We start from the raw sequence: 25760 nt of genomic DNA, 5'->3' as shown, positions 1-25760 counted from the left end.
CTGAAATTGCAGAAAGCAAAACTGAGACAAAGGGGGCCTACTGTACACAGTTTGGGTGTTCGCAAACTCACACAGTGAGCGGCATACTGGTCATATACAGGAAGATCAGGCGTTGGCCTGCAAAAGATCAGAAGTAAAAACATATTTTTTAAAAGCTAGTTTGTAATTCTTCATGACAGATTGTTTTAGAAGCTTTGGTATCAGTATTGAGAGTAGGCTGGGAGGCAGGAAAAGTTTAATGATGCAAGTTGGAAAGACCCCAGGACCTCTACAGAGATAATCCTGATTTCTGCACAGTCTCAGAGTAATTTTTGGCATTGCCATACCCTTGCACTCTAAATCCATGTGCTAGGGCTAAGTTGTGCCGAGTCCCAGCTTGGATGACATGCCGCTATAAACCGCTTCTTCACAGCCTGCGGAGCACTTTCCTTCTATCCAGCAGAGTAGAAATAACTTGCCGCGTGTACAGCACTAATGTCCAAAAGAAAAGCCACACAGGGACATCTAGTGGCAATGGGAAATCACCGATCTTCTCCAAAAGAGCTCAAGAATTTCCAAACTACAAACTGCTTGGATACTTTGGACTGGTTTATTGACCAGTGCAAACCTCGCAACCTAGCAAATTTGTCACGCCTCCGAAGGCAAACAGGCACACAGGGAACTGAAATAGAGCTGGGTAGCCCTGGCCCAAAGGAGCCCACACCTAACAAGCCACTGTATGACCAAATGAAGCAAAGAGTAAAGGCAGTAGGCAGATTCTTTAGGCAAGTGTGCTGAGAAGAGGGCAGATAGGAGACTCTCATTTTATGGGCAATTACTTCAATACTCTCTTTCTAGTTGGCTGTCAAATAGACTTGACTCTTGAGAGGTAGAAAAGATGCAAAACACCAAAAGAAACTGTATGTATTAAAAGCAGCCCTCCAAACTTGCTGATCTGTCAATTAGCATTTGTAGAACTCTTAATGAGAGTTACTTGTGAGCTCCACAGTATCGTGCCAAAGACAAATCAAAGTTAGCCACCTAGATTGAGGGAAAAAAAAAAAAAAAAAAGCCCTTTGAAAAGAGACGGGCTTCTCCTGGACTTTGATGGTAGGACTGAAACTAAAAGAGATACAGTTGCATCAGATTTTCATTGTTTGAAATAGACTCTTTCCCAGGTAGATGTGTAAATAAATTGTTAATAAAATAAGCCTAAATTTAGCCGGTAAAAATTATAGTGGATTTTACTTGAGAAAAATATTGAAAGCATATAACCACTGATTTTTGCCATTTCTATGTGTAATAAGATCAAATATTATATACTACAATTCATGCAAACAAATGTAGTTTTAAAGAAATCATGTGATTGATGTAACCTCAGAGTTCTTCCTTCACTTCCAACCTCCCTCCACCTAATGACAGAAGAAATTTTAGACTTGCCCCATTCACAATGATTGATTACGATGGTCCATTGCAGCAGAACTCATATTGCAGTTCAAACTATTTCTTATTAAAATTTCTCTTTTCAAGATTCTCCTCCTCTCCAAAATAAAATTTGGGCACAATAAGAACTTTATACTGGGGAGGCAATCTTTAGTTCCAAATTATATTTCTTCCCTGGCTTCTGCTTCTCTGAGTTGCAAATAGTTTCTTCTGATCTGTCCTATCTAAATCCATTCTAGCAAGTCCACAGTGGGTGAAATCCATGGGCTGTTTTCTCAGCATATCAAGCACCTGATACTATTTCCCCTTTCCCACCTAACTCGTGTTCCTTCTTTGGCCTCTATCGTTATTCTACACCTCCACCTATAGTCTCTGCTGTAACCCCAGCTAGAGTTATCCCTCACTACAGGGATCCCTGTGATAGGCCTACTGTTTCGCAGCCATCAGCTGCCTTCTGCATCCCACAAGGAGCATGTCAGAACTCCAGTAAGCTGTGTACAAAAATACGTCAAGAGATACTTAGGGGTTTTCTCTCTGGAACTCACACCTGCAAACTACCTGACCAATATTACTATGCTTTTGGGCATCTCCTATTGCGCTTAGATGCCCCGTGACTGGGATTCTTCCCAGAGTTTGGTATAATAAGTGAGATATATTGGTTTTCTAGAGCAATCATACCAAATGACCACAAACTTAGTGGCTTAAAACATAAATTTATTATCTCCGAGTTCAGGAGGTCAGAAACCTGAAATCAAGTTGTTGGCAGGGTTGGTTCTGTCTGGATTCTCCAGGGCATCTATTCCTTGCTTCTCTCCTACCTTCTGGTTGCTTGCAACCCCTGGCATTCCTTGGCTTGGAGCTGTGTAACCCCACTCTCTGCGTCTGTCCTCACATGGACTTCTCTCTGTGTCTCTGTGTCTGTTTCCACTTCTCTTCTCTTATAAATATTTGCCATTGGATTTAGAGCCCAATCTAATCCAGAATAATCTCATTGAGAGAACCTTAACTTAATTATATCTGCCCAATCCCTTTTTTCCACAGAAGGTCACATTTATGGGCTCCAAGGGTTAGAAGTTGGATAATTTTGCGGGGCAGGAGGGCACATTTAAATCAATTACATGGGGCATATCCTTCAATAGGGTCCCTATCTTCTCACAAAGGCCAGAGATGGGTAAGTTCCCTCAGGGGACCCCAGCAGTACCCCAACCCAAGATCCATTCTCTCTGAACCCCCTCTTTTTGTACCAGAGGAATTTCTACTTTTTGTCCCTTTTCAATGAAGAATTCCCCCTGTTGCACCTGTGTTAATTCCTATTTTTGGGCTTCTTGAATAGAAAATGCCTCCTCTCCTCTTCCCTTTGGTAATAAAGTCTCAGGGCATAGTGTTAACGAAAAAAAAATGCAACAAAAACCTGTATGGTTTAAGAAAGAGATTATACCATTTGTAATCATATTTTAAAATAATATCTCTATTATACATGTGCAGACACACACAGAATAGTATGTTATATTATGATGTTGGCCCCACATGGCAACATCTCAACACAAGCTTTAAGAAAGAAACTCAGGTCCGGGTGTGGTGGCTCACGCCTGTAAACCCAGCACTTTGTGAGGCCAAGGCGGATGGATCACCTGAGGTCAGGAGTTTGGGACCAGCCTGACCAGCATTGAGAAACCCCATCGCTACTAAAAATACAAAATTAACCAGGTGTAGTGGCACATACCTGTAATCCCAGCTACTCAAGAGGCTGAGGCAGGAGAGTCACTTGAATCCGGGAGACAGAGGTTGCGGTGAGCTGAGATCATGCCATTGCACTCCATCCTGGACAACAAGAGCAAAACTCCGTCTCAAAAAGGAAAAGAAAAAAAAAAGAAAGAAAAGAAAAGAAAGAAAAAACTCAGACTTGGAAAAATATATATAAATTTTACCATGTATAAAAATGTAATCACATGGACCAACTGAAAACAACTCAGAAAAACAAAACTCAGACTTATATATAAAACCTTCCTCTGTGGAGTGCAAAATATTTTAAAAGTATTACCTGGGAGAGGAGCCAAGATGGCCGAATAGGAACAGCTCCGGTCTACAGCTCCCAGCGTGAGTGACGCAGAAGACGGGTGATTTCTGCATTTCCAACTGAGGTACTGGGTTCATCTCACTGGGGAGTGCCAGACAGTAGGCACAGGACAGTGGGTGCAGCGCACCGTGTGCAAGCCGAAGCAGGGGGAGGCATCGCCTCACCCGGGAAGCACAAGGGGTCATGGAATTCCCTTTCCTAGTCAAAGAAAGGGGTGAGAGACGGCACCTGGAAAATCCGGTCACTCCCATCCGAATACTGCGCTCTTCCAACCAGCTTAAAACACGGCACATCAGGAGATTATAACCCGCACCTGGCTCGGAGGGTCCTATGCCCACGGAGTCTTGCTGATTGCTAGCACAGCAGTCCGAGATCAAACTGCAAGGAGGCAGTGAGGCTGCGGGAGAGGCACCTGCCATTGCTGAGTTAGTTGTTTGATTAGGTAAACAAAGCAGCTGGGAAGCTCGAACTGGGTGGAGCCCACCACAGCTCAAGGAGGCCTGCCTGCCTCTATAGGCTCCACCTCTGGGGGCAGGGCACAGACAAACAAAAAGACAGCAGTAACCTCTGCAGACTTAAATGTCCCTGTCTGACAGCTTTGAAGAGAGTAGTGGTTCTTCCAGCACGCAGCTTGAGATCTGAGAACCCGCAGACTGCCTCCTCAAGTGGGTCCCTGATCCCCGAGTAGCCTAACTGGGAGTCACCCCCCCAGTAGGAGCAGACTGACACCTTACACGGCCGGGTACTCCTCTGAGACAAAACCTCCAGAGGAACGATCAGGCAGCAGCATTTGCGGTTCACCAATACACACTGTTCTACAGCCACCGCTGCTGATACCCAGGCAAACAGGGTCTGGAGTGGACCTCCAGCAAACTCCAACAGACCTGCAGCTGAGGGTCCTGTCTGTTAGAAGGAAAACTAACAAACAGAAAGGACATCCATACCAAAAACCCATCTGTACGTCACCATCATCAAAGACCAAAGGTAGATAAAACCACAAAGATGGGAAAAAAACAGAGCAGAAAAACTGGAAACTCTAAAAATCAGAGCGCCTCTCCTCCTCTAAAGGAACGCAGCTCCTCACCAGCAACAGAACAAAGCTGGACGGAGAATGACTTTGACGAATTGAAAGAAGAAGGCTTCAGACGATCAAACTACTCCGACCTAAATGAGGAAATTCGAACCAATGGCAAAGAAGTTAAAAGCTTTGAAAAAAAATTAGATGAATGGATAACTAGAATAACCAATGCAGAGAAGTCCTTAAAGGACCTGATGGAGCTGAAAACCAAGGCATGAGAGCTATGTGAAGAATGCAGAAGCCTCAGTAGCTGATGCGATCAACTGGAAGAAAGGGTATCAGTGATGGAAGACGAAATGAATGAAATGAAGTGAGAAGAGAAGTTTAGAGAAAAATGAATAAAAAGAAATGAACAAAGCATCCAAGAAATATGGGACTATGTGAAAAGACCAAATCTACATCTGATTGGTGCACCTGAAAGTGATGGGGAGAATGGAAACAAGTTGGAAAACACTCTGCAGGATATTATCCAGGAGAACTTCCCCAATCTAGCAAGGCAGGCCAACATTCAAATTCAGGAAATACAGAGAATGCCAAAAAGATACTCCTCGAGAAGAGCAACCCCAAGACACATAATTGTGAGATTCATCAAAGTTGAAATGAAGGAAAAAATGTTAAGAGCAGCCAGAGAGAAAGGTCGGGTTACCATCAAAGGGAAGCCCATCAGACTAACAGCGGATGTCTCGGCAGAAACCCTACAAGCCAGAAGAGAGTGGGGGCCAATATTCAACATTCTTAAAGAAAAGAATTTTCAACCCAGAATTTCATATCCAGCCAAACTAAGCTTCATAAGTGAAGGAGAAATAAAATACTTTACAGACAAGCAAATGCTAAGAGATTTTGTCACCACCAGGCCTGCCCTAAAAGAGCTCCTGAAGGAAGCACTAAACATGGAAAGGAACAACCAGTACCAGCCACTGCAAAAACAGCCAAATTGTAAAGACCATCAAGGCTAGGAAGAAACTGCATCAACTAGCGAGCAAAATAACCAGCTAACATCATAATGACAGGAACAAATTCACACATAACAATATTAACTTTAAATGTAAATGGGCTAAATGCTTCAATTAAAAGACACAGACTGGCAAATGGATAAAGAGTCAAGACCCATCAGTGTGCTGTATTCAGGAAACCCATCTCACATGCAGAGACATACATAGGCTCAAAATAAAGGGATGGAGGAAGATCTACCAAGCAAATGGAAAACAAAAAAAAAGGCAGGGGTTGCAATCCTACTATCTGATAAAACAGACTTTAAACCAACAAAGATCAAAAGAGACAAAGAAGGCCATTACATAATGGTAAACGGATCAATTCAACAAGAAGAGCTAACTATCCTAAATATATATGCACCCAATACAGGAGCACCCAGATTCATAAAGCAAGTCCTTAGTGACCTACAAAGAGACTTAGACTCCCACACAATAATAATGGGAGACTTTAACACCCCACCGTCAACATTAGACAGATCAACAAGACACAAAGTTAACAAGGATACCCAGGAATTGAACTCAGCTCTGCACCAAGCAGACCTAATAGACATCTACAGAACTCTCCACCCCAAATCAACAGAATATACATTCTTTTCAGCACCACACCACACCTACTCCAAAATTGACCACATACTTGGAAGTAAAGCACTCCTCAGCAAATGTAAAAGAATAGAAATTATAACAAACTGTCTCTCAGACCACAGTGCAATCAAACTAGAACTCAGGATTTAAAAACTCACTCAAAACTGCTCAACTACATGGAAACTGAACAACCTGCTCCTGAATGACTACTGGGTAAATAATGAAATGAAGGCAGAAACAAAGATGTTCTTTGAAACCAACGAGAACAAAGACACAACATACCAGAATCTCTGGGACACATTCAAAGCAGTGTGTAGAGGGAAATTTATAGCACTAAATGCCCACAAGAGAAAGCAGGAAAGATCTAAAATTGACACCCTAACATCACAATTAAAAGAACTAGAAAAGCAAGAGCAAACACATTCAAAAGCTAGCAGAAGGTAAGAAATAACTAAGATCAGAGCAGAACTGAAGGAAATAGAGACACAAAAAACCTTTCAAAAAATTAATGAATCCAGGAGCAGGTTTTTTGAAAAGATCAACAAAATTGATAGACCGCTAGCAAGACTAATAAACAAGAAAAGAGAAAAGAATCAAATAGATGCAATAAAAAATGATAAAGGGGATATCACCACCGATCCCACAGAAATACAAACTACCATCAGAGAATACTATAAACACCTCTACGCAAATAAACTAGAAAATCTAGAAGAAATGGATAAATTCCTCCACACATACATCCTCCCAAGACTAAACCAGGAAGAAGTTGAATCTCTGAATAGACCAGTAACAGGCTCTGAAATTGAGGCAATAATCAATAGCTTACCAACCAAAAAAAAGTCCAGGACCAGATGGATTCACAGCCGAATTCTATCAGAGGTACAAAGAGGAGCTGGTACAATTCCTTCTGAAACTATTCCAATCAATAGAAAAAGAGGGAATCCTCCCTAACTCATTTTATGAGGCCAGCATCATCCTGATACCAAAGCCAGGCAGAGACACAACCAAAAAAGAGAATTTTAGACCAATATCCTTGATGAACATTGATGCAAAAATCCTCAATAAAATACTGGCAAACAGAATCCAGCAGCACATCAAAAAGCTTATCCACCATGATCAAGTGGGCTTCATCCCTGGGATGCAAGGCTGGTTCAACATACCCAAATCAATAAATGTAATCAGCATATAAACAGAACCAAAGACAAAAACCACATGATTATCTCAATAGATGCAGAAAAGGCCTTTGACAAAGTTCAACAACCCTTCATGCTAAAAACTCTCAATAAATTAGGTATTGATGGGACGTATCTCAAAATAATAAGAGCTATCTATGACAGACCCACAGCCAATATCATACTGAATGGGCAAAAACTGGAAGCATTCCCTTTGAAAACGGGCACAAGACAAGGATGCCCTCTCTCACCACTCCTATTCAACATAGTGTTGGAAGTTCCGGCCAGGGCAATCAGACAGGAAAAGGAAATAAAAGGCATTCAGTTAGGAACAGAGGAAGTAAAATTGTCCCTGTTTGCAGATGACATGATTGTATATCTAGAAAACCCAATCGTCTCAGCCCAAAATCTCCTTAAGCTGATAAGCAACTTCAGCAAAGTGTCAGGATACGAAATCAATGTACAAAAATCACAAGCATTCTTATACACCAATAACAGATAAACAGAGAGCCAAATCATGAGTGAACTCCCATTCACAATTTTATTCTTCAAAGAGAATAAAATACCTAGGAATCCAACTTACAAGGGATGTGAAGGACCTCTTCAAGGAGAACTACAAATCGCTGCTCAATGAAATAAAAGAGGATACAAACAAATGGAAGAACTTTCCATGCTCATGGGTAGGAAGAATCAGTATCGTGAAAATGGCCATACTGCCCAAAGTAATTTATAGATTCTATGCCATCCCCATCAAGCTACCAATGACTTTCTTCACAGAATTGGAAAAAACTACTTTAAAGTTCATATGAAACCAAAAAAGAGCCCACATCGCCAAGTCAATCCTAAGCCAAAAGAACGAAGCTGGAGGCATCACGCTACCTGACTCAAACTATACTACAAGGCTACAGTAACCAAAACAGCATGGTACTGGTACCAAAACAGAGATATAGACCAATGGAACAGAACAGAGCCCTCAGAAATAATGCCGCATATCTACAACTATCTGATCTTTGACAAACCTGACAAAAACAAGAAATGGGGAAAGGATTCCCTATTTAATAAATGGTGCTGGGAAAACTGGCTAGCCATATGTAGAAAGCTGAAACTTGATCCCTTCCTTATACCTTATACAAAAATTAATTCAAGATGGATTAAAGACTTACATGTTAGACCTAAAACCATAAAAACCCTAGAAGAAAACCTAGGCAATACCATTCAGGACATAGGCATGGGCAAGGACTTCATGTCTAGAACACCAAAAGCAATGGCAACAAAAGCCAAAATTGACAAATGGGATCTAATTAAACTCAAGAGCTTCTGCACAGCAAAAGAAAATACCATCAGTGTGAACAGGCAACCTACAGAATGGGAGAAAATTTTTGCAACCTACTCATCTGACAAAGGGCTAATATCCAGAATCTACAATGAACTTAAACAAATTTACAAGAAAAAAACAAACAACCCCATCAAAAAGTGAGCAAAGGATATGAACAGACACTTCTCAAAAGAAGACATTTATGCAGCCAAAAAACACATGAAAAAATGCTCATCATCACTGACCATCAGAGAAATGCAAATCAAAACCACAATGAGATACCATCTCACACCAGTTAGAATGGCAATCATTAAAAAGTCAGGAAACAACAGGTGCTGGAGAGAATGTGGAGAAATAGGAACACTTTTACACAGTTGGTGGGACTGTAAACTAGTTCAACCACTGTGGAAGTCAGTGTGGCTATTCCTCAGGGATCTAGAGCTAGAAATACCATTTGACCCAGCCATCCCATTACTGGGTATATACCCAAAGGATTATAAATCATGCTGCTATAAAGACACATGCACAGGTATGTATATAGTGGCACTATTCACAATAGCAAAGACTCGGAACCAACCTAAATGTCCAACAACGATAGGCTGGATTAAGAAAATGTGGCATATATACACCATGGAATACTATGCAGCCATAAAAAATGATGAGTTCATGTCCTTTGTAGGGACATGGATGAAACTGGAAACCATCATTCTCAGCAAACTATCGCAAGGACAAAAAATGAAACACCGTATGTTCTCACTCATAGGTGGGAATTGAACAACGAGAACGCATGGACACAGGAAGGGGAACATCACACACCAGGGACTGTTGTGGGTTGGGGGGAGGGGGGAGGGATAGCATTAGGAGATATACCTAATGCTAAATGACGAGTTAATGGGTGCAGCACACCAACATGGCACATGTATACATATGTAACAAACCTGCACATTGTGCACATGTACCCTAAAACTTAAAGTATAATAATAATAAAATTAAAAAAACAAAAACAAACAAACAAAAAAACTGGAGTATTCGAAAAGTGCAATAAACTGAAGCACATCATTTAAAAAAAAAGTATTAGCTCAACAGGCAGCATCTAATTCATGTAAGTTTTGATAAGCTATATTTAGGTCTTGGAGGAATTTGCTCAACTTTACACTCTATGCTTTAACTTTTAATTTTAGAACATTTCAAACATAAGTAAAAGGAATGAGAACAGTATAGTAATTATCCACGTGCCTATTGCGCAGTGTCAGCAATTAACAATTCATGCTAATGTTAATTTATTCTGATGATACTGACATATATAATATCATCTAATATACAGATGATATTATATCATCTGTATTTCAGAGGTATTTCTTTAAAAACAGACTCTTTTTTACATACTCAATGCCATTATTATATCTGAAAATATTTAACATATTTCATTAATATTAAATATTCTATCATTGTTCACATTTCCGCAATTGTTTACCACTTTCTACTTTGATTTGTAAATTAGAATTCAAATCACATCCATACATTGCAACTGAATGCTGACAAATAGCTCAAGTTTCTTTTAATCTCTAGATTCTCTCTATGTCTCTGCTCTCTTGGTCAGTCAATCTCTACCTGCAAGCTTTTGCGGAAGAAATGGGTTTGTGGTCCTGGAGCATTTTTCTCTGTCTGAATTTTTCTGACTTCATCATGGTCTATTTTAATCCTTTGCATTTTCTTTAAATTTGTATTCAAAATTAGAGATTCATGGAGATTTTTGTCAGTGTTTTTGTCCACACAGTTTCATAGATGGTATTGGGTACTTCCCGCAATAATAACTAATTTCCGATTGTCTTTTTGTGTTGTTAGCAGCCGTGGATAATCTTTGCTTGAATCCATTAACTCATTAGATGTTGAAAAGATAAATTGTTTCTTCAATTATTCACTGGTTTGCTTCTACAAGGAAACATTTCTTCTTCATCAGCAATTGCTTATGCCGAGTTAAAGTTTACATAGAAGAGGCAAGATAAATGCTCAGGGTTTGTTTGATTGTAAACAGTTTAAAAAAAATAAGATTCTTAATATCCTTCAAAGACTATATACACACACGTGCACACATAAAATACATTTTTATATGTATGTATAAAATCTGTGTGTGTACATATGGGTGTGTGGGTGTTGTGTGTGTATATGTCTTATGAGCTCATAGATTTAAACATCTTTCACATCTTGAAATTTATTGGCTTGGGAGCGTATTCATTTAGTCTTGAGTCATTCTGACACAATGCTAGTTGTATTGAATAGCATCATTATTTTCTAATATGGTAAGTCATATTCCAGGTTCATTTCACATTGCCTGCATCTGCTTGCTAATTCCTTTCAGCAGACGTAGATAAAAAAATTATCTTTGTTTTGTTTTAGATAAAACACATCATCAGTTAAAACTAATACTTCTAATTCAAATTCAGGAGTACAGAGTTTCTACTTATTTGATTTTGTATGTGTATCTTCTTTCTGCCATGCCCCAAATCCTAGTTTTCGGTGATGCTGATATAATTACTCATTTGTTTCATGCCACACTATGCAGATTACAGTCTCAGAATAATATCAACACTACTACCAATAATAATACTATTACTGAAAGGATTGTTTTCATATTCTGTTGTCCTACCATTTATGTTCAATCAAATTGTTATGTTTTAAGACCACTTCAGATAGTTCCTTTGTGGAAGGTTATGCCATCAATAGGATACGCATTAAGGTTTCTTTGTTTCTTTTTACTTTCAATGTTTAGGAACTGCTCTTTGTGTTTAATTAATTTAATCATTATGTAAAATATTTATGTTTTCAAAGTCACATCCTTAAAACAAGATACTTTTAAAAATAGTTTCTCTTTTCCTTTTATTCTATTGCCTCCTTCCCTGTATAGTTAACTATTTTTTCCAAACTTTATGGTTTGTCTTTTCATTGATTTTAAAATATAAGAACGGTCAGGGTGCAGTGGCTCACTCCTTCAATCCCGGCACTTTGGGAGGCCAAGGCAGGAGGATCACTTGAAGCCAAGATTTCGAGACCAGCCTGGGTAACCTAGCAAGACCCTATCTCTACAAAAAATTTAAAAATTATCCAGGCGTGGTGGTGCATGCCTGTTGTCCTAGCTACTCAAGAGGCTGCAAAGGGAGGATCGCTTGAGCCCAGGAGTTTGAGGTTACAGTGAGCTGTGGTTGTCCCACTGCACTTCAGCATGGGCAACAGAGTAAGACTTGTCTCTAAAACAAACCAATACTAAATTCAATAAAACACAAGCACAAATACACACTCACACACATACAAGAGTATATATATATCCTAAAGTTTATTCCACAGTAACCACAGTAACATATAGAGATTTTTCTAATTCTTTTTACAGCTGCATAATAATCTATTGTGTTAATCTTCATAGTTTAACCATTCTCTGTTAGTGAATATTTGAATTATTTGCAATCGCTTGCTATTAAAAATGATGCTTCAATAAATAACCTGGTTTGCAAGTACTTTCATACATTTATCTAGTGTAACTTTGGGGTAGGTTCCTAAAAATAGTAATCTATGACATTTTTCTTCTTCATATTTTAAAATATAGTTTAAAATGCTAATCGGGATCCTAAAGATAATGGCTATTGTTTTTGTTTTGGATAAAGGGATTTGGGGTGATTTTTGGATTTGGATGGGTTTAAATTTTGTTTGTGTGGCAGAGCAATGAGACACTGTGATGCTCCTGGTGGAACAATATGCTATCTCTCCATAAAACAGTAATAAATTTAAATCCATCAAAGAAACTAGGAGCAATTTTAAAAGCAATAACCATGACTATATTATATGTGTGCAATATAAAATCACCACCGTGAGCATAAATGTCCCAGGAAAAAACAAAGATGTTAAATTAGACATCATCAGCTGTTTCTGAGTTTTCCATTTAGTTTCATTTGGCCATAGCATATTCTGCTCCCTGTTAATGTAAACTACTTGGCATTGGCGATGAAGTGATTAAACATTAATGGTTTTAGCTACCATTTCTGAGAAGTGAGTGATTTAATGGTGTTACACTGGATGTATCATGATTTCTGTATATCTACTCCAAACAAAAATACACTTTTCCAACCAAAGGGACTTTAAAACCTCAATTTCCATCACAGTATTGTCAAGAGAACTGATCTCATGGAAAAACATTCAGCTACTAGGGAAAGCCCATACAAGCTCAAAACATGCTGATAAGAAGCTATGTTTTCATAGAAGACAATTAACAATATTTCAATCCTTTAACAACTGAGAAAATTCTTGAAAAATTACTGAATATCCCACATATACCATGCCACATAGAATGTAATAATTTGAGACAAAAATGGATAATTTGGGGCAAATATGAGAGGACCAATATTGAAATAAAGTGGTGTTCTTAGTCACTTTGATTAAATTCTGGCACCAGTTAGTCAGTGATAAATAATAAGAGAAATTTCAGTATCCATTTATATGCTTTTTATTCAATTGTATAGATCAGGAGTTGACAAACTTTGTAAAAGGCCAGAGTAAACACTTTATTTTATTTTTCTTTTTTAAAATTTTTATTTATTTTTATTCTTATGGATACGGATACATAACAGTTATCACATGGGATACATATAATATTTTGATACAATCATATTATAATCTAATCAAGTTAATTGGGATATTCATCACCTCAAGTATTTATCATTTCTTTGCGTTAGGAACACTCCAATTGCATTCTTCTAGTTATTTTGAAATATACAATAAATTATTATTAACTATAGTTACCTTATTGTGCTACCAAACCCTAGATCGATTCCTTCCATCTAACTATATTTTCAAACCCATTACTCAACCCCTCTTTATTCCTCACATCCCTACTATCCTTCTCAACCTCTCTAGTAACCACCACTTTACTCCCTATCGCCATGAGGTTATTTTTTTAAGCTCCCACATATGAGTGAGAACACGAGATATTTGTCTTTCTGTGCTTGGATTATTTCACTAACATAAAATCCTCCAGTTCTATCCATGTTGTTTCAAGTGACAGGATTTTTTTTATGGCCAAATAATATTTTGTTTTGTATAATATAATATTCCATTATGTAACACATAGTATGTATAATATATGATAATACATTATATAATATGTAATATATTATAATATGTAATATATGATATATAATATGTAATATATTATATAATATAATACATAATATATGTAACATATAATATATAATGGAATATTATATTATACACACACATCCCATTTTCTTTATCCATCCACCTGTTGATGGGCACTTAGGCTGATCTTGGCTATTGGCAATAGTGCTGTAATACACGTGAGAGTACAGATATCTCTTTAATATACTGATTTCTGTTCTTTTGAATATACACCCAGCAGTGAGATTGCTGAATCACATGGTAATTCTATTTTTAGTTCTTTGAGAAACCTTCATACTGTTTTCCACAAGTGGCTGCACTAATTTACATTCCCACCAACGGTATAAGAGGGCTCCCCTCTTGCCACATTCTCACTAGAATTTGTTATTCTCTGTCTTGGGTAAAAGCCATTTTAACTGGAGTGAGATGATACCTCATTGTGATTTTGATTTGTATTTTCCTGATGATTAGTGCTGTTGTGTGCTTTTTCATATACTAGTTGGCCATTTGTACGTACTCTTTTCAGAATGTCTATTCAGATCTTTTACCCATTTTTAAGTGGATTACTTGACTTTTGGCTACTGAGTTATTTGAACTTCTTATATGTTCTTGTTATTAATCTCTTATCATATGGATATTTGCAAATATTTTCTCTCCCATTTTGTAGATTGTCTCTTTACTTTGCTGATTGTTTCCTTGGCTGTGCAGAAGCTTTTTAACTTGATGTGATACCATTTGTCCATTTCTGTTTTGGTTGCCTGTGTTTTTGAGGCTTTAGTCAAGAAATCTTTGCCAGACCAAAATCCTGGAGTGTTTCCTTAATGTTTTCTTTTTATAATTTCGTAGTCTCAGGTCTTAGATTTAAGCTTTTAATCCATTTTGATTTGATTTTTGTATATGGCAAGAGATAGAGGTCTAGTTTCCTTTTTCTGCACGTGGAGATCCAGTTTTCCCAATAGCGTTTATTGAAGAGACTGTTCTTTCCCTAATGCATGTTCTTGGTACCTTTGTTAAAAATGAGTTGACTAAATTCATGGATTTATTTCTGGGTTCTCTATTCTGTCCCATTGATCTATGTGTCTGTTTTTATGCCAGAGTAAATATTTTAGACTTTGTGAGCTAAGAGGCAAAATCAAGTATGTTACATAGGTACTTATAAAACAGGAATGAAAACAAATTTCCATATTTTTTAACTGATGATATTCAAAAGATAACAATAATGATGAAGTACCTTTTTTTGTAACAAAGATCTACTAATGAGAAGAATGGAATTTTTATTCAGGGGATTAACATTTTGCTTAATTGGAGTTCAAGGTTAGTGTTTCTAGTCATCAGATTGATTGCAAATATTCATTAGTAAAAACCATTGATCATTGTTAGCTTGTGGGCCATACAAAAAGAGGTGGCAGGTCAGATTTGGCCCACAGACCGTAGTTGACTGACTTCTGGTATAATATGAGTTCAGTTGTTTCACCATCTTTCTTTCTTTACAAGCCCTAAGTTAAAGAATTTCCTTTGGAATGCAAACTTTTTCTGTGGTCCTCGCTGTATACCAAGCATCTAGAATAGTGCTGGGCACATATGAGTCCTTCAATAAATATTTCTTTATGAAGAAATGAATAAACATTTTTCTTTTATTTTATGTGTACACATTTGGACTAGGTAGAACCTAACTAATTTATAGAGTCAAGATTCTGGGAACCCAGAATAATGATTAGACCAAGGAACCCTGTTTCATTTATTTCCAAGCATTCTATTTGTCCCACCATCAACTATTAGCATAAGTTACTGGTCTATTCAAGTGATCGTATGTTCAATGTCTGAAGAAGAATTAATAGAAGAAAATTATTAAATGGAGGTAATTCAATGCATTTATTGAATTTTTCTGAAAAGTAACAATCATTTCTTTTTGGTGACATCACATTGGTGATTCAGAGAAAATTAAAGATTATTATTCTGAGACATTAAACCCACAAAATGCTATTTAACTCAAATTGAGTTTGACCTCATTAATAGAGGCTATAAGCTTTCTGCTATAATTATTTCCACATCTTGATATCCATATTTTATCAGTGGAGAAAGAGTAGACCAACACCTGCCTCCAGAGTAAATAGAATTTTTAGAGTCACAGAATATTTCAAAAATTGTTCTAGTTCAGTGTATTCATTTTAAATGTGAAGAAATGAATAGAGCATAAGTAGGTGACTTGCCTGGGTTTCTCATGTGTGTCAGTGGCAAAACTATTATAAGAATCAATTCTAGGATCCAGCCTCTAACTATGTTGTCATGAAAGATAAGTTACAAAGAAAAAGTAAATTATATTCCTTTCACTATCAAGTTATAAATTGGGTAGCTCAAACAAGAACTTAGCACAGCTTTATTTTCATGATTAATACGACCCATAGAAGATAATATACAATTATTTCAGCAAACACTAACACAAAAATTTTACATTTGGGCCAGCAATATTCTCTGGTCTACATTTAATATGTGAATAATCAGAAACTGATTAAATTTGATGAAACACTTGGTTGGGAGCAGGGTGCGTATTATAATTTCAAGAGAACAGACTGGGCACAGTTTGGGAACCAACTTGGTTATAGAGGCGATAAGGCTGTCCAAATATTTGTTCCTTGTCCCATCTGTCTTCCTAAGGCAGCACATTGCAAATGAGAGGGAGAAGGCCAAGTTCATAAACCCTGTATTGTGTTTTTTACTTAGTTTGTAACTACTGCTCTCATACTGAGCATATCACAGATTACCACTAATCTGATAAAATTATGACACATTAGAATAAATGCTGTTTTAATTGCATAATGTCATAAAGTTTATAAAATGCTTTTACATGTGTCTGAATTGAAACTCATACTAGCATAACAAAGCAGGCAAGTGCAATAGATTGATTGTATAAGTGGCCCAAATCTTCACGCCTCTGTGCATCCGTGCCCCTGTGCCATGTGACTTTGCAGTTCATCTCCCTGAGGGGGTTGAGTCCATTTCCCAGCACTTTAATTCTGAGGCCAGCCCTGTGACTTTCTCTGGCCAAAGGGATGTTGGTGGATGTAATGATTGCAGACTCTTGAAAGGAGACTTACACAGTTCCATTTCCTCTCTTGCTCCTATGCTGTGATAGCCCAGTCAGGCTAACCTACTGGAGCAAGAATCAGAAAACTTTCTGTAAAACACCAGAGAGTAAATATTTTTGGTTTTGTGAGCCATGTGGTCTCCACTGCAACAATTCAACTACGCCACTCTGCCACTGTGACACAAAAGCAGTTACAGGAAATATAAAAATAAGTAAGTACTGCTGTGTTCCAATAAAACATTATTTATAAAAACAGCCCATGGGCTGGATTTGGCCCACAGTCCATAGTTTGCTGAGCACTGTACTAGAGGATAAGATGCATGGGATAGAGTTGAGTTGCCCAAGTAACCCTGGTTGAGATCTTTCTGAATCAGCCAAGTTTCAGCCAATTTTCAGATTCCTTAGAGGACCCAGACACATATTCAGCAGGACCGCCTGGCTAACCTGTAAGACAGCAGACACATGAGCAAACCCAGTCAAGATCAGCTCAACCCTACAGAATCATGATCAAAGCCACTGAGTCATAGGATGACTTATCATGCAGAATTATTGTGGCTATTAATACAGTAGGTAAAGTATTAATTTTGCCACTTTAGAATTAAGGATGGGGCATAAAGCCTCAGTCATTATCTCAGGCAGCCAGAAAGCCTCAAGACTCAAGACACAGATATAGGTGTTTTTCAAATCCAGTATCTATTCACTATACCATACTGCTTGAGTCCTTCACTATTCTCTTTATTTTGGGTGGTTTTGCTTCTATAAACATATAGGTATAGATACGAATGACTTAGGCTAAAAGACTAAGAACTTTAGGCAGCCTCTAACTCTCCACTGATGTCCCTCTTAGTTTGGGGTCATTAAAAATTATGTCTGGCTTAAAGTGTGGATTATTTGGATTATTTTCTTGAAGTTACTAATACAGATCTCTTTGTGGTATATCAGTCTGTATTGTCCTGGTTCATGTTTTCCAAAACTTCAGTAAAAGGAAATAACTTAAATGGTCTACTCTTGCACACAGCTCCTATCTCTCCATTTTACGGCTCACATTTTATGCAGGGCTGTCAGGGCTTTCTGAATTAAATGTGACTTAGGGCCTGTGCTTGCTGACTGAGGAGGCTCATAGGTCCTATAGCTCATCCACAATCTTGTACATGAGCTGTCAAGTATGAGAGATTGGTGCCAAATTCAACCCAACACGGCCCCTTCCCAGTAGTCTGCCTTCGACAACTCCTCCTTGTCAAATCCAACAGTTTACACAGAATATATAGTGAATAAAGTACCCTGAAATGTATGAATGTAGAGGTGCCGCTTTAGCTGATGGCAGGAACACCTATCAGCTTCCCACAGGGCTGACATTTCAGGCTGGCAGAGGGGAGATGATCATAGGATTTTTGTGCTGCTGTTTCTAAATGGATTGTAAAGACTCCCAAGGCAAATTGCCTCACTTCTCACCATCTGCCTCCGTGAAGAATCAGTGTGATGCAACTGTGCAACTCAGAAAACTTTCTTTTTGGTTTCTTTATTTATAAAGTAGAGCTCTAGGGTGAACGGTTTATAGAACCCATCAGGATTCCCTAGGACTGGGCCTTACTGCATTAAAATTTAACACTTTGGTTGTCAGAAACTCCATTCCCTTCTCCTCACTGCCTAGCAAAACTTCTGGCCTTAGAATCATTGAATGTTAGATCGGGAAGGTGGCAGTCAGTAGTGCTTAGGGGTTTTGAGAGGTCTCCCTGATAACTAGGGATCAGAGATTGTACAATTACCTTTTGATCGTTAACCTCCTAGCTAAACTCAGCATAGACATACCAAGTCACTTCCTGATTGGTAAGATCCAAGAAGTAGCCTCTTTGTGTTTTAATATAGTGAAAGGGAGAATATATCAGTCAGAAGAATGATTGGATAGCCCAAGAAACAGGAAAAAAAATACAAATATAAGCATTGACTATACCTATCCAAGCACCCACAGTGGTGAGGGTCCTGCGTCATCAGACTTGGCCTTGCCAGTCTCAATTGCAGAGTCATTCCAAGTGTAAAGGTGAATTGACTGTGGGGTGCTGTGGCCAACAGACTGTGAGGTTTTTAGTTTCACTGAAGAGAGATTATCTCCATCTTGAAGTGAATAATGGATGTGTCAGATTATCTTAGTCTTATGCCATTTAATATTTGATTCCTCTAACTCTGTTTGGTTTAAAACCACACTCACCAAACATGCTGTTTGGTCACACAAGCCAACATACAGCAATGTGCAGAACACTGGGATGTGGAGTGACTCTGGGATCTTTAGCAGTGATCCCACAGAGAGAACCAACAGCAGCCTAAGAGAGGCTTCCAGGGCAGCTTGACCAAAGCAGGAGAATGGACTAACCTCTGGGATTCGGACAGCCAGGCCATGGGACAGTTACAAGTCTGTTTCCATGCATTTCCCGCCATTCTCATTTCCACTCCAGTCTCATTTATATGTAGGATCTTCTGAATCTGCCTCTCTGGGCCTAAGATCTCCTGTGCCCTGAAGGAGTCATTTTCTCAGTCTTCAAAATAGAAGGACTCGTCTATTTGACATTAATTCAACAAGGATGTCTCAGCCTTGTTTAAACCACAGAGGCTTTGAATGTACATAAAAATCTCATGACCTACCCCCATCCATCAGCATGCGCAAGACAATATCAGTGCATCTTACAGACGTCCCCACCTATTAAGAAGATTCTACGTCATGTTGTTTTATAGTTTTATATAAAAATATAAAGTTTTGTCCAATATAATACAGATTCAATATCTATATAAATATATGTTTGCCCTTGCCACAGTAATTCTGGTAAAATCTACCCCTCTCCAATTTCATTTGAGAGTCGCTGAACCCTGCCCCCTAGAACTCCTCCCATCATTGCCCTAGATGATGACTCCATAATAGATACAGATAAATATCTTCCAGTTTCAGTGGACCTTGAACTGCTTGTGATGGAGTTGCCTTAGGACAGGTAAGGACAGAATGAGGCCTGAATGAAGGGAGATGGTGGTGTTTGAAAAAGTAATTAAACTAAAGAGCTTCTGCACAGCAAAAGAAACTACCATCAGAGTGAACAGGCAACCTACAAAATGGGAGAAAATTTTCACAACCTACTCATCTGACAAAGGGCTAATATCCAGAATCTACAATGAACTCAAACAAATTTATAAGAAAAAAACAAACAACCCCATCAAAAAGTGGGCAAAGGACATGAACAGACACTTCTCAAAAGAAGACATTTATGCAGCCAAAAAACACATGAAAAAATGCTCACCATCACTGGCCATCAGAGAAATGCAAATCAAAACCACAATAAGATACCATCTCACACCAGTTAGAATGGCAATCATTAAAAAGTCAGGAAACAACAGGTGCTGGAGAGGATATAGGAACACTTTTACACTGTTGTTGGGACTATAAACTAGTTCAACCCTTGTGGAAGTCAGTGTGGCGATTCCTCAGGGATCTAGAACTAGAAATTCCATTTGACCCAGCCATCCCATTACTGGGTATATACCCAAAGGACTATAAATCATGCTGCTATAAAGACACATGCACAGGTATGTATATAGCGGCACTATTCACAATAGCAAAGACTTGGAACCAACCCAAATGTCCAACAATGATAGACTAGATTAAGAAAATGTGGCACATATACACCATGGAATACTATGCAGCCATAAAAAATGATGAGTTCATGTCCTTTGTAGGGACATGGATGAAATTGGAAACCATCATTCTCAGTAAACTATTACAAGAACAAAAAACCAAACACTGCATATTCTCACTCATAGGTGGGAATCGAACATTGAGAACACATGGACACAGGAAGGGGAACATCACACTCTGGGGACTGCTGTGGGATGGGGGGGAGTGGGGAGGGATAGCATTAGGAGATATACCTAATGCTAAATGACGAGTTAATGGGTGCAGCACACCAGCATGGCACATGTATACATATGTAACTAACCTGCACATTGTGCACATGTACCCTAAAACTTAAAGTATAATAATAATAAAATAAAATAAAAAAGAAAAAGTAACAATGTTATCTAATTACTAAGCATCCATAATGGTTAGAACTGATGATGGTAGTATGTGTGTGTGTGTGTGTGTGTGTGTGTGTGTGTACACAGATATGCATGCAGATACAAAGATAACCACAATCTTTGTTTTCAAATTAAGTAGCAGAAACATGAAAACAAACCCATCCTATTCCTCATAAGTAATAGTGTTAAGGCAAGCTGTACCATTCCACCTGAGTCCCATCACAAGTTAAAGTCACTTAGCACACAGACTTCACTCTAGAGCCAGTTCTGTCTTGTAGTCAGGTGGGGAATCCTTGTTGCAGGAGAGACTAGACCAGTAAATAGCTTTCCCCTTCATCCACCTTCCTTCATAAAAGCAGTTTCACTAATAAATCCCCCTGTATCTAAAGCTTCTCTTGTGAATAAAAGTATAGTTAGAAACTATTCTAAATTGTTTTTACAACTTATATTTAAATTTAGAAACTGAACTGGGTAATCCCTAGACTTTTTCATTTATCCTTACATGTGTTCTGCTTATATACATAGTTCCTATATCTTTGAGAATATAAAATTTAAACGTCCTTTTCCCCTAATAATTGTCTACTAATGAATATCAAATATTAGTAGCTAAATGGATAACTGCTACAATAACCACAATCCATTCTGCTTCTACTCAGAGAAGCATTACCAAGTGAGAAGAAAATTTGAGAAGACAATGAAAGACGTGATAATGGTTCAACAAAGATCTGACCCAAAACCAGGAGGAACTCAGTTATCTGAATCTTTATGATTGAGAGATTACTGAGATAATTCACACATGGGAAACACTTAATGGCTGAGAATATACTTTTTCAAAGGCTCCACATACAGAAAAGCATATGACTTTCAAAAAATCTTGTAAAGTTTGAGGAAACTGCAGATCAGACAGCGTAAGTCAGTTGCCCAAATCCAGAGCAGGGTGTGTGTGTGTGTGTGTGGGTGTGTTCACGCGAGTGTGTTCATGCAGGCAGAGCCAACTCACGGGTTTCAGACTTTTCCCTCCTGAGCTCGTGGTCTTTTCCATCAATTACACCACAAAGAGTTCCTAAGGCCAAGATCCACAGCATGCAAAGCTGCTTTTTAACATTAGGAAAAGAAGTAAAAGTAAACTTGTATGGAATTCTACGTAGTCAATTGTCTAATAGGTTTTGTTTATGGACTTCAGAGTTGCTCAAACTATGAAACCTAAAATAAAACACAGTGACTTTTCTCTTGAGTGGCACATCTAAATGAACAATTCACAAATGTCATTAAAAGTTCTGTTTGAGATATACATATTTAAAGTTAAAATGCATCAAAAGATATGAAAATCAAAAACTAATATAAATTAGATGGATGGCATGCATAAGAAAAAATTGATATTTAAAAAGGTTACCCTTTATCATAAAGACTTAAGTACACATTCCATTTAAGACCAAAAAAAGTCTAAATTTGTGTGATTTACGTGCTACATATTTATATGTAGAAACCATAGAACATATCTGGGTGCTAACTCTATTAAGTCAAAGTTTGTGGGGAGACAGGATATGCATACAGTCTCAAATTATCACCCCACATATGATTATAAAAATAAAAGGATCCCTTTAAAATGGACAGGTTTTGTTGACACTACCTTACTAAATTCATCAAATTTAATATCACCAATAACAGGGCAAACTGATATCATATGCCTGTTGATGTTTTATAGTGTGAAGGACACACCACTAAAAATGTTTAATCTGAATCTAAGAATGAGAAAATCATAGATAAAACAAATCCAGATTAAGGGTCATTCTGTAAAACAACTTGTCTGTACTCTTCAAAAAATGTCAAGGTTATACAAAAGAGAAAGAAAGTGAAAGAACTCTCTCATTTAAGTGAAACCTAAATAGAAATGATAACAGAAGGCAATGTTTGGTCTTTGATTCCTAGATCAAAAATAAAGCAATTATGAAGACTATTACTGAGGAAATAGGAAAAAATGGAATAAGGACTCTATATATGAAATATTATCATATTAATGCTAAATGTCTTGGGTGTAATAATGGTATTGTAGTTATTTGGAGAATGTCTTGTTCATAGGAAAAACATGCTGAAGTATTAAAGGGTGATGTGTCATGATATCTGTCACTTACTCTCAGATGTTTCAGAGAAAAAGAAAACAGAGAGAGAAGGAAAGCAAATATGCAAAATGTTAACAACTGGTGAGTGGTACAGAGTGGTTCTTTGTACTATTTTTCAACTTTATCCTAGGTTTGAAACTTTTGAAAACAAAATGTTGGGAAAAATAAAACCAAACAAAATCATTCTTTAAATTCTTTATTTCATATGTCCGTTTCAACAGTGTTGAAATATAGGTTTCTCATACGTGCAATTATTTTATAGATTCCAAAGTGAAGTGTTGTGTGAATGTTACAAATCATAACATGATCCAAATTTATAAGAAAGTACTTTAAAAATCAGACAAAAGACTTAAGAATTATTATGTTAAATTTCTAATCCAAATGTAAAACAAGAATACAGGATATTGGCAATGCTAATATTCAAAATGGGTTTACCCCAGTTCGTAATTCCTCTGCTCCTCTCCTACCTAAAATCTAAGAAAGTATTCATTATAAATTGGAAGTATAGAATTCTTAAAAAACCAACTGGAGGCTGAGTTGTATGACTTTCTTTACAGGTACAATTTACTTTTCAGCAACCTGTAAGCCATGGAAAGAGTAACTCCATATCCAACAAAAAAACTCAAAGCTCTATTTGGCTGGGGAAGGGGTGTCAAATATGCAATGGTGTGGTAGATCCGTGCTCCGACAAATAGTCTGAAGTGTAGGATGGCTGTAGAGGGATCGGGACCACTCAAGGAATACAGGAGGCCAATTCCAAGAAATGGAATGATATTTTCAAGGTCATTCAGGTGGGCTCTGTGGAAAAAGATAACTATTAAAGACACTAATTTCAAAATAGTAGATATGTATCCTTTTCTCTCTCTCTTCTAAAAACTAAATCTGAGCACTAATGGATCCTTAAATTTCAAAGTAAGATTTATTTTTTTCTCTCAAATTGTCTTGCTTCCTTACCCACTTGAATTTTATTTAGAATCTCTCATTATTTCTGTTTCTTTTTATTTTTAGTGTATCTTTAAATATCACAGAAGGCATTTTGTAGTTCCTAGAATATCAAAACAACATCTATCTAATAGAACTCATTTCATTTTTGTAAATACAAAATACTTTTTTCTTATGAGGTTCATAACAATTAGCAATTCAAAACTCTTTTTTTCCCGAAGGAAGAAAACCGTTTTGGTGTTGATTTTTCTTAAGACTCCTCCTTTGCTTCTGCTACTCTACCGAATGATTATTGAGAGAATCCTTGCCAACCCAAACCACTAGGTTGCCAATAATTAATTTACCAATTTAATATCAAGAATCTCATGCTCTTATATCTAAATAACAGAATACATAACTAGCCTTTCAAATACAGTAAAATTTTGGCTAACCTATCTTCCAAATGCCAAATAAATTTGTTAGGAATGATGGTGCAAAACTACAAAGGACACACAAAAAGTAGGATAGGTGAAAGAGAGAAAGAGAGAATTTCCTAAATGTTTTCTTTATAACAGAGCTAGAAGAAAACAAAAAGCATGTTTCAGCCACAGTTTTGCTCCAAACCATGGCATCTTGGGTTTCTCTGGCTAAGACTGAATACAAAACACATCTACTATGGACTTGACGTTTTTATTATTGTTGTTGTCGTTGCTATTGTTGTTTTTAGAGAGGAGGTCTTGCTCTGTTGCTCAGGCTGAAGTGCAGTGGCACAATCATAGCTCACTGCAGCCTCAAACTCCTGAGTCTCAGCCTCATGAGTAGCTAGGACAACAGGCCTCACCACCATGCCTGGCTAATTTTAAAATTTTTCTTTTTAGAGATGGGGTCTTGCTATGTTGCCCAGGCTGGCCTTGAACACCTGGTCTCAAGCAGTCCTCCAGCCTCAGCCTCCCAAAACACTGGGTTTACAGGTGCAAGCCATCATGCCCAGCAAATTTTTAAAAATACTTAATTTTAAAATGTCATGTCCCTTAAGTCTACAGAATTAGAAATTGCTTTAGAATCTAGGCTAGAAATGGAGAGTTTGATAGAGTTTGTCAGCTATTGATATGTATTTCAAAATTAAAACTATTGCTGCTTTACGTTACTCTCTTGTATAGCAATAAACATATAATTATTACATATTGCCTGCTCAATGATCGTCACTCTCCTCCTCTCCTTTCCTTTCTCCTGTTTTCCCTAGATTATCTCTAAGCTTGCCTCACAAAGACAATGACTACATAGAGACATGAAAAAGACAGCAGCAGCCCAGATAAGTAACGATTTGAAAAGGCTTCAATACAGAATAAAAGCAAAGAGAGGAAGGTGTGAGTGTTCTTGTGCCCTCTCTTTCATGGAGCAATACAAGTACTACTGAGAATGAGATGGGAAAGAAAAGACAGGAATACCATTTTCTATTAAAGAAGGGCCCACTTTGTCAGTGACACCGGAAGTATTTGTTTTGGCCCTCTGATTTCTCCTGCAGCATCATGGAGATATCGTCACCTCCAATCTTAGGCACGTTAGTGTTCTCCTTCACAACATGCCAAAAGGACAGAAATTTTAAGGTTGAGGAAGAAACTATAAAAAGGAGACTCTCTGGAAAACGGTGTCCACTTCTATGCCTGTGTTAAGCAGTTGACAAATAGAATGGAATGTTAAAGCAGAGGAGAAAGTCAAGGACAGTAAGAGGACTATGAGGGTAGAGGGAAGGAAGGTCAAGGGGCAGGAGTTCCTT

General features: G+C 37.7%; 1 protein-coding gene across 9 annotated transcripts in view; it reads right to left on the bottom strand.

Moving 5' to 3' along the window:
• Positions 1-10622: 10622 nt before the first annotated feature.
• The window catches only part of MGST1 (microsomal glutathione S-transferase 1), a 30133-nt gene continuing 14995 nt past the window's right edge, over positions 10623-25760 (bottom strand). For 6 of the 9 annotated variants that reach the window (XM_063672468.1, XM_054445164.2, XM_054445162.2 and 3 more), the window contains one exon: positions 23243-23860. In XM_063672468.1, coding sequence (XP_063528538.1) covers positions 23614-23860 — 247 coding nt within the window. In that variant the 3' untranslated portion in view covers positions 23243-23613. Of the gene's footprint in view, positions 10666-15654; positions 19396-23242; positions 23861-25760 lie in introns of those variants that run through there. The other 3 variants (XM_054445165.2, XM_054445167.2, XM_063672469.1) reach the window with 2 other exon arrangements.

The sequence above is a fragment of the Pongo pygmaeus genome, chromosome 10 (genome assembly GCF_028885625.2).
Source record: "Pongo pygmaeus isolate AG05252 chromosome 10, NHGRI_mPonPyg2-v2.0_pri, whole genome shotgun sequence".
Taxonomy (NCBI): domain Eukaryota; kingdom Metazoa; phylum Chordata; class Mammalia; order Primates; family Hominidae; genus Pongo; species Pongo pygmaeus.
The sequence above is the reverse complement of the archived record's forward strand: the minus strand, read 5'-3'. Positions and strand labels throughout refer to the sequence as shown.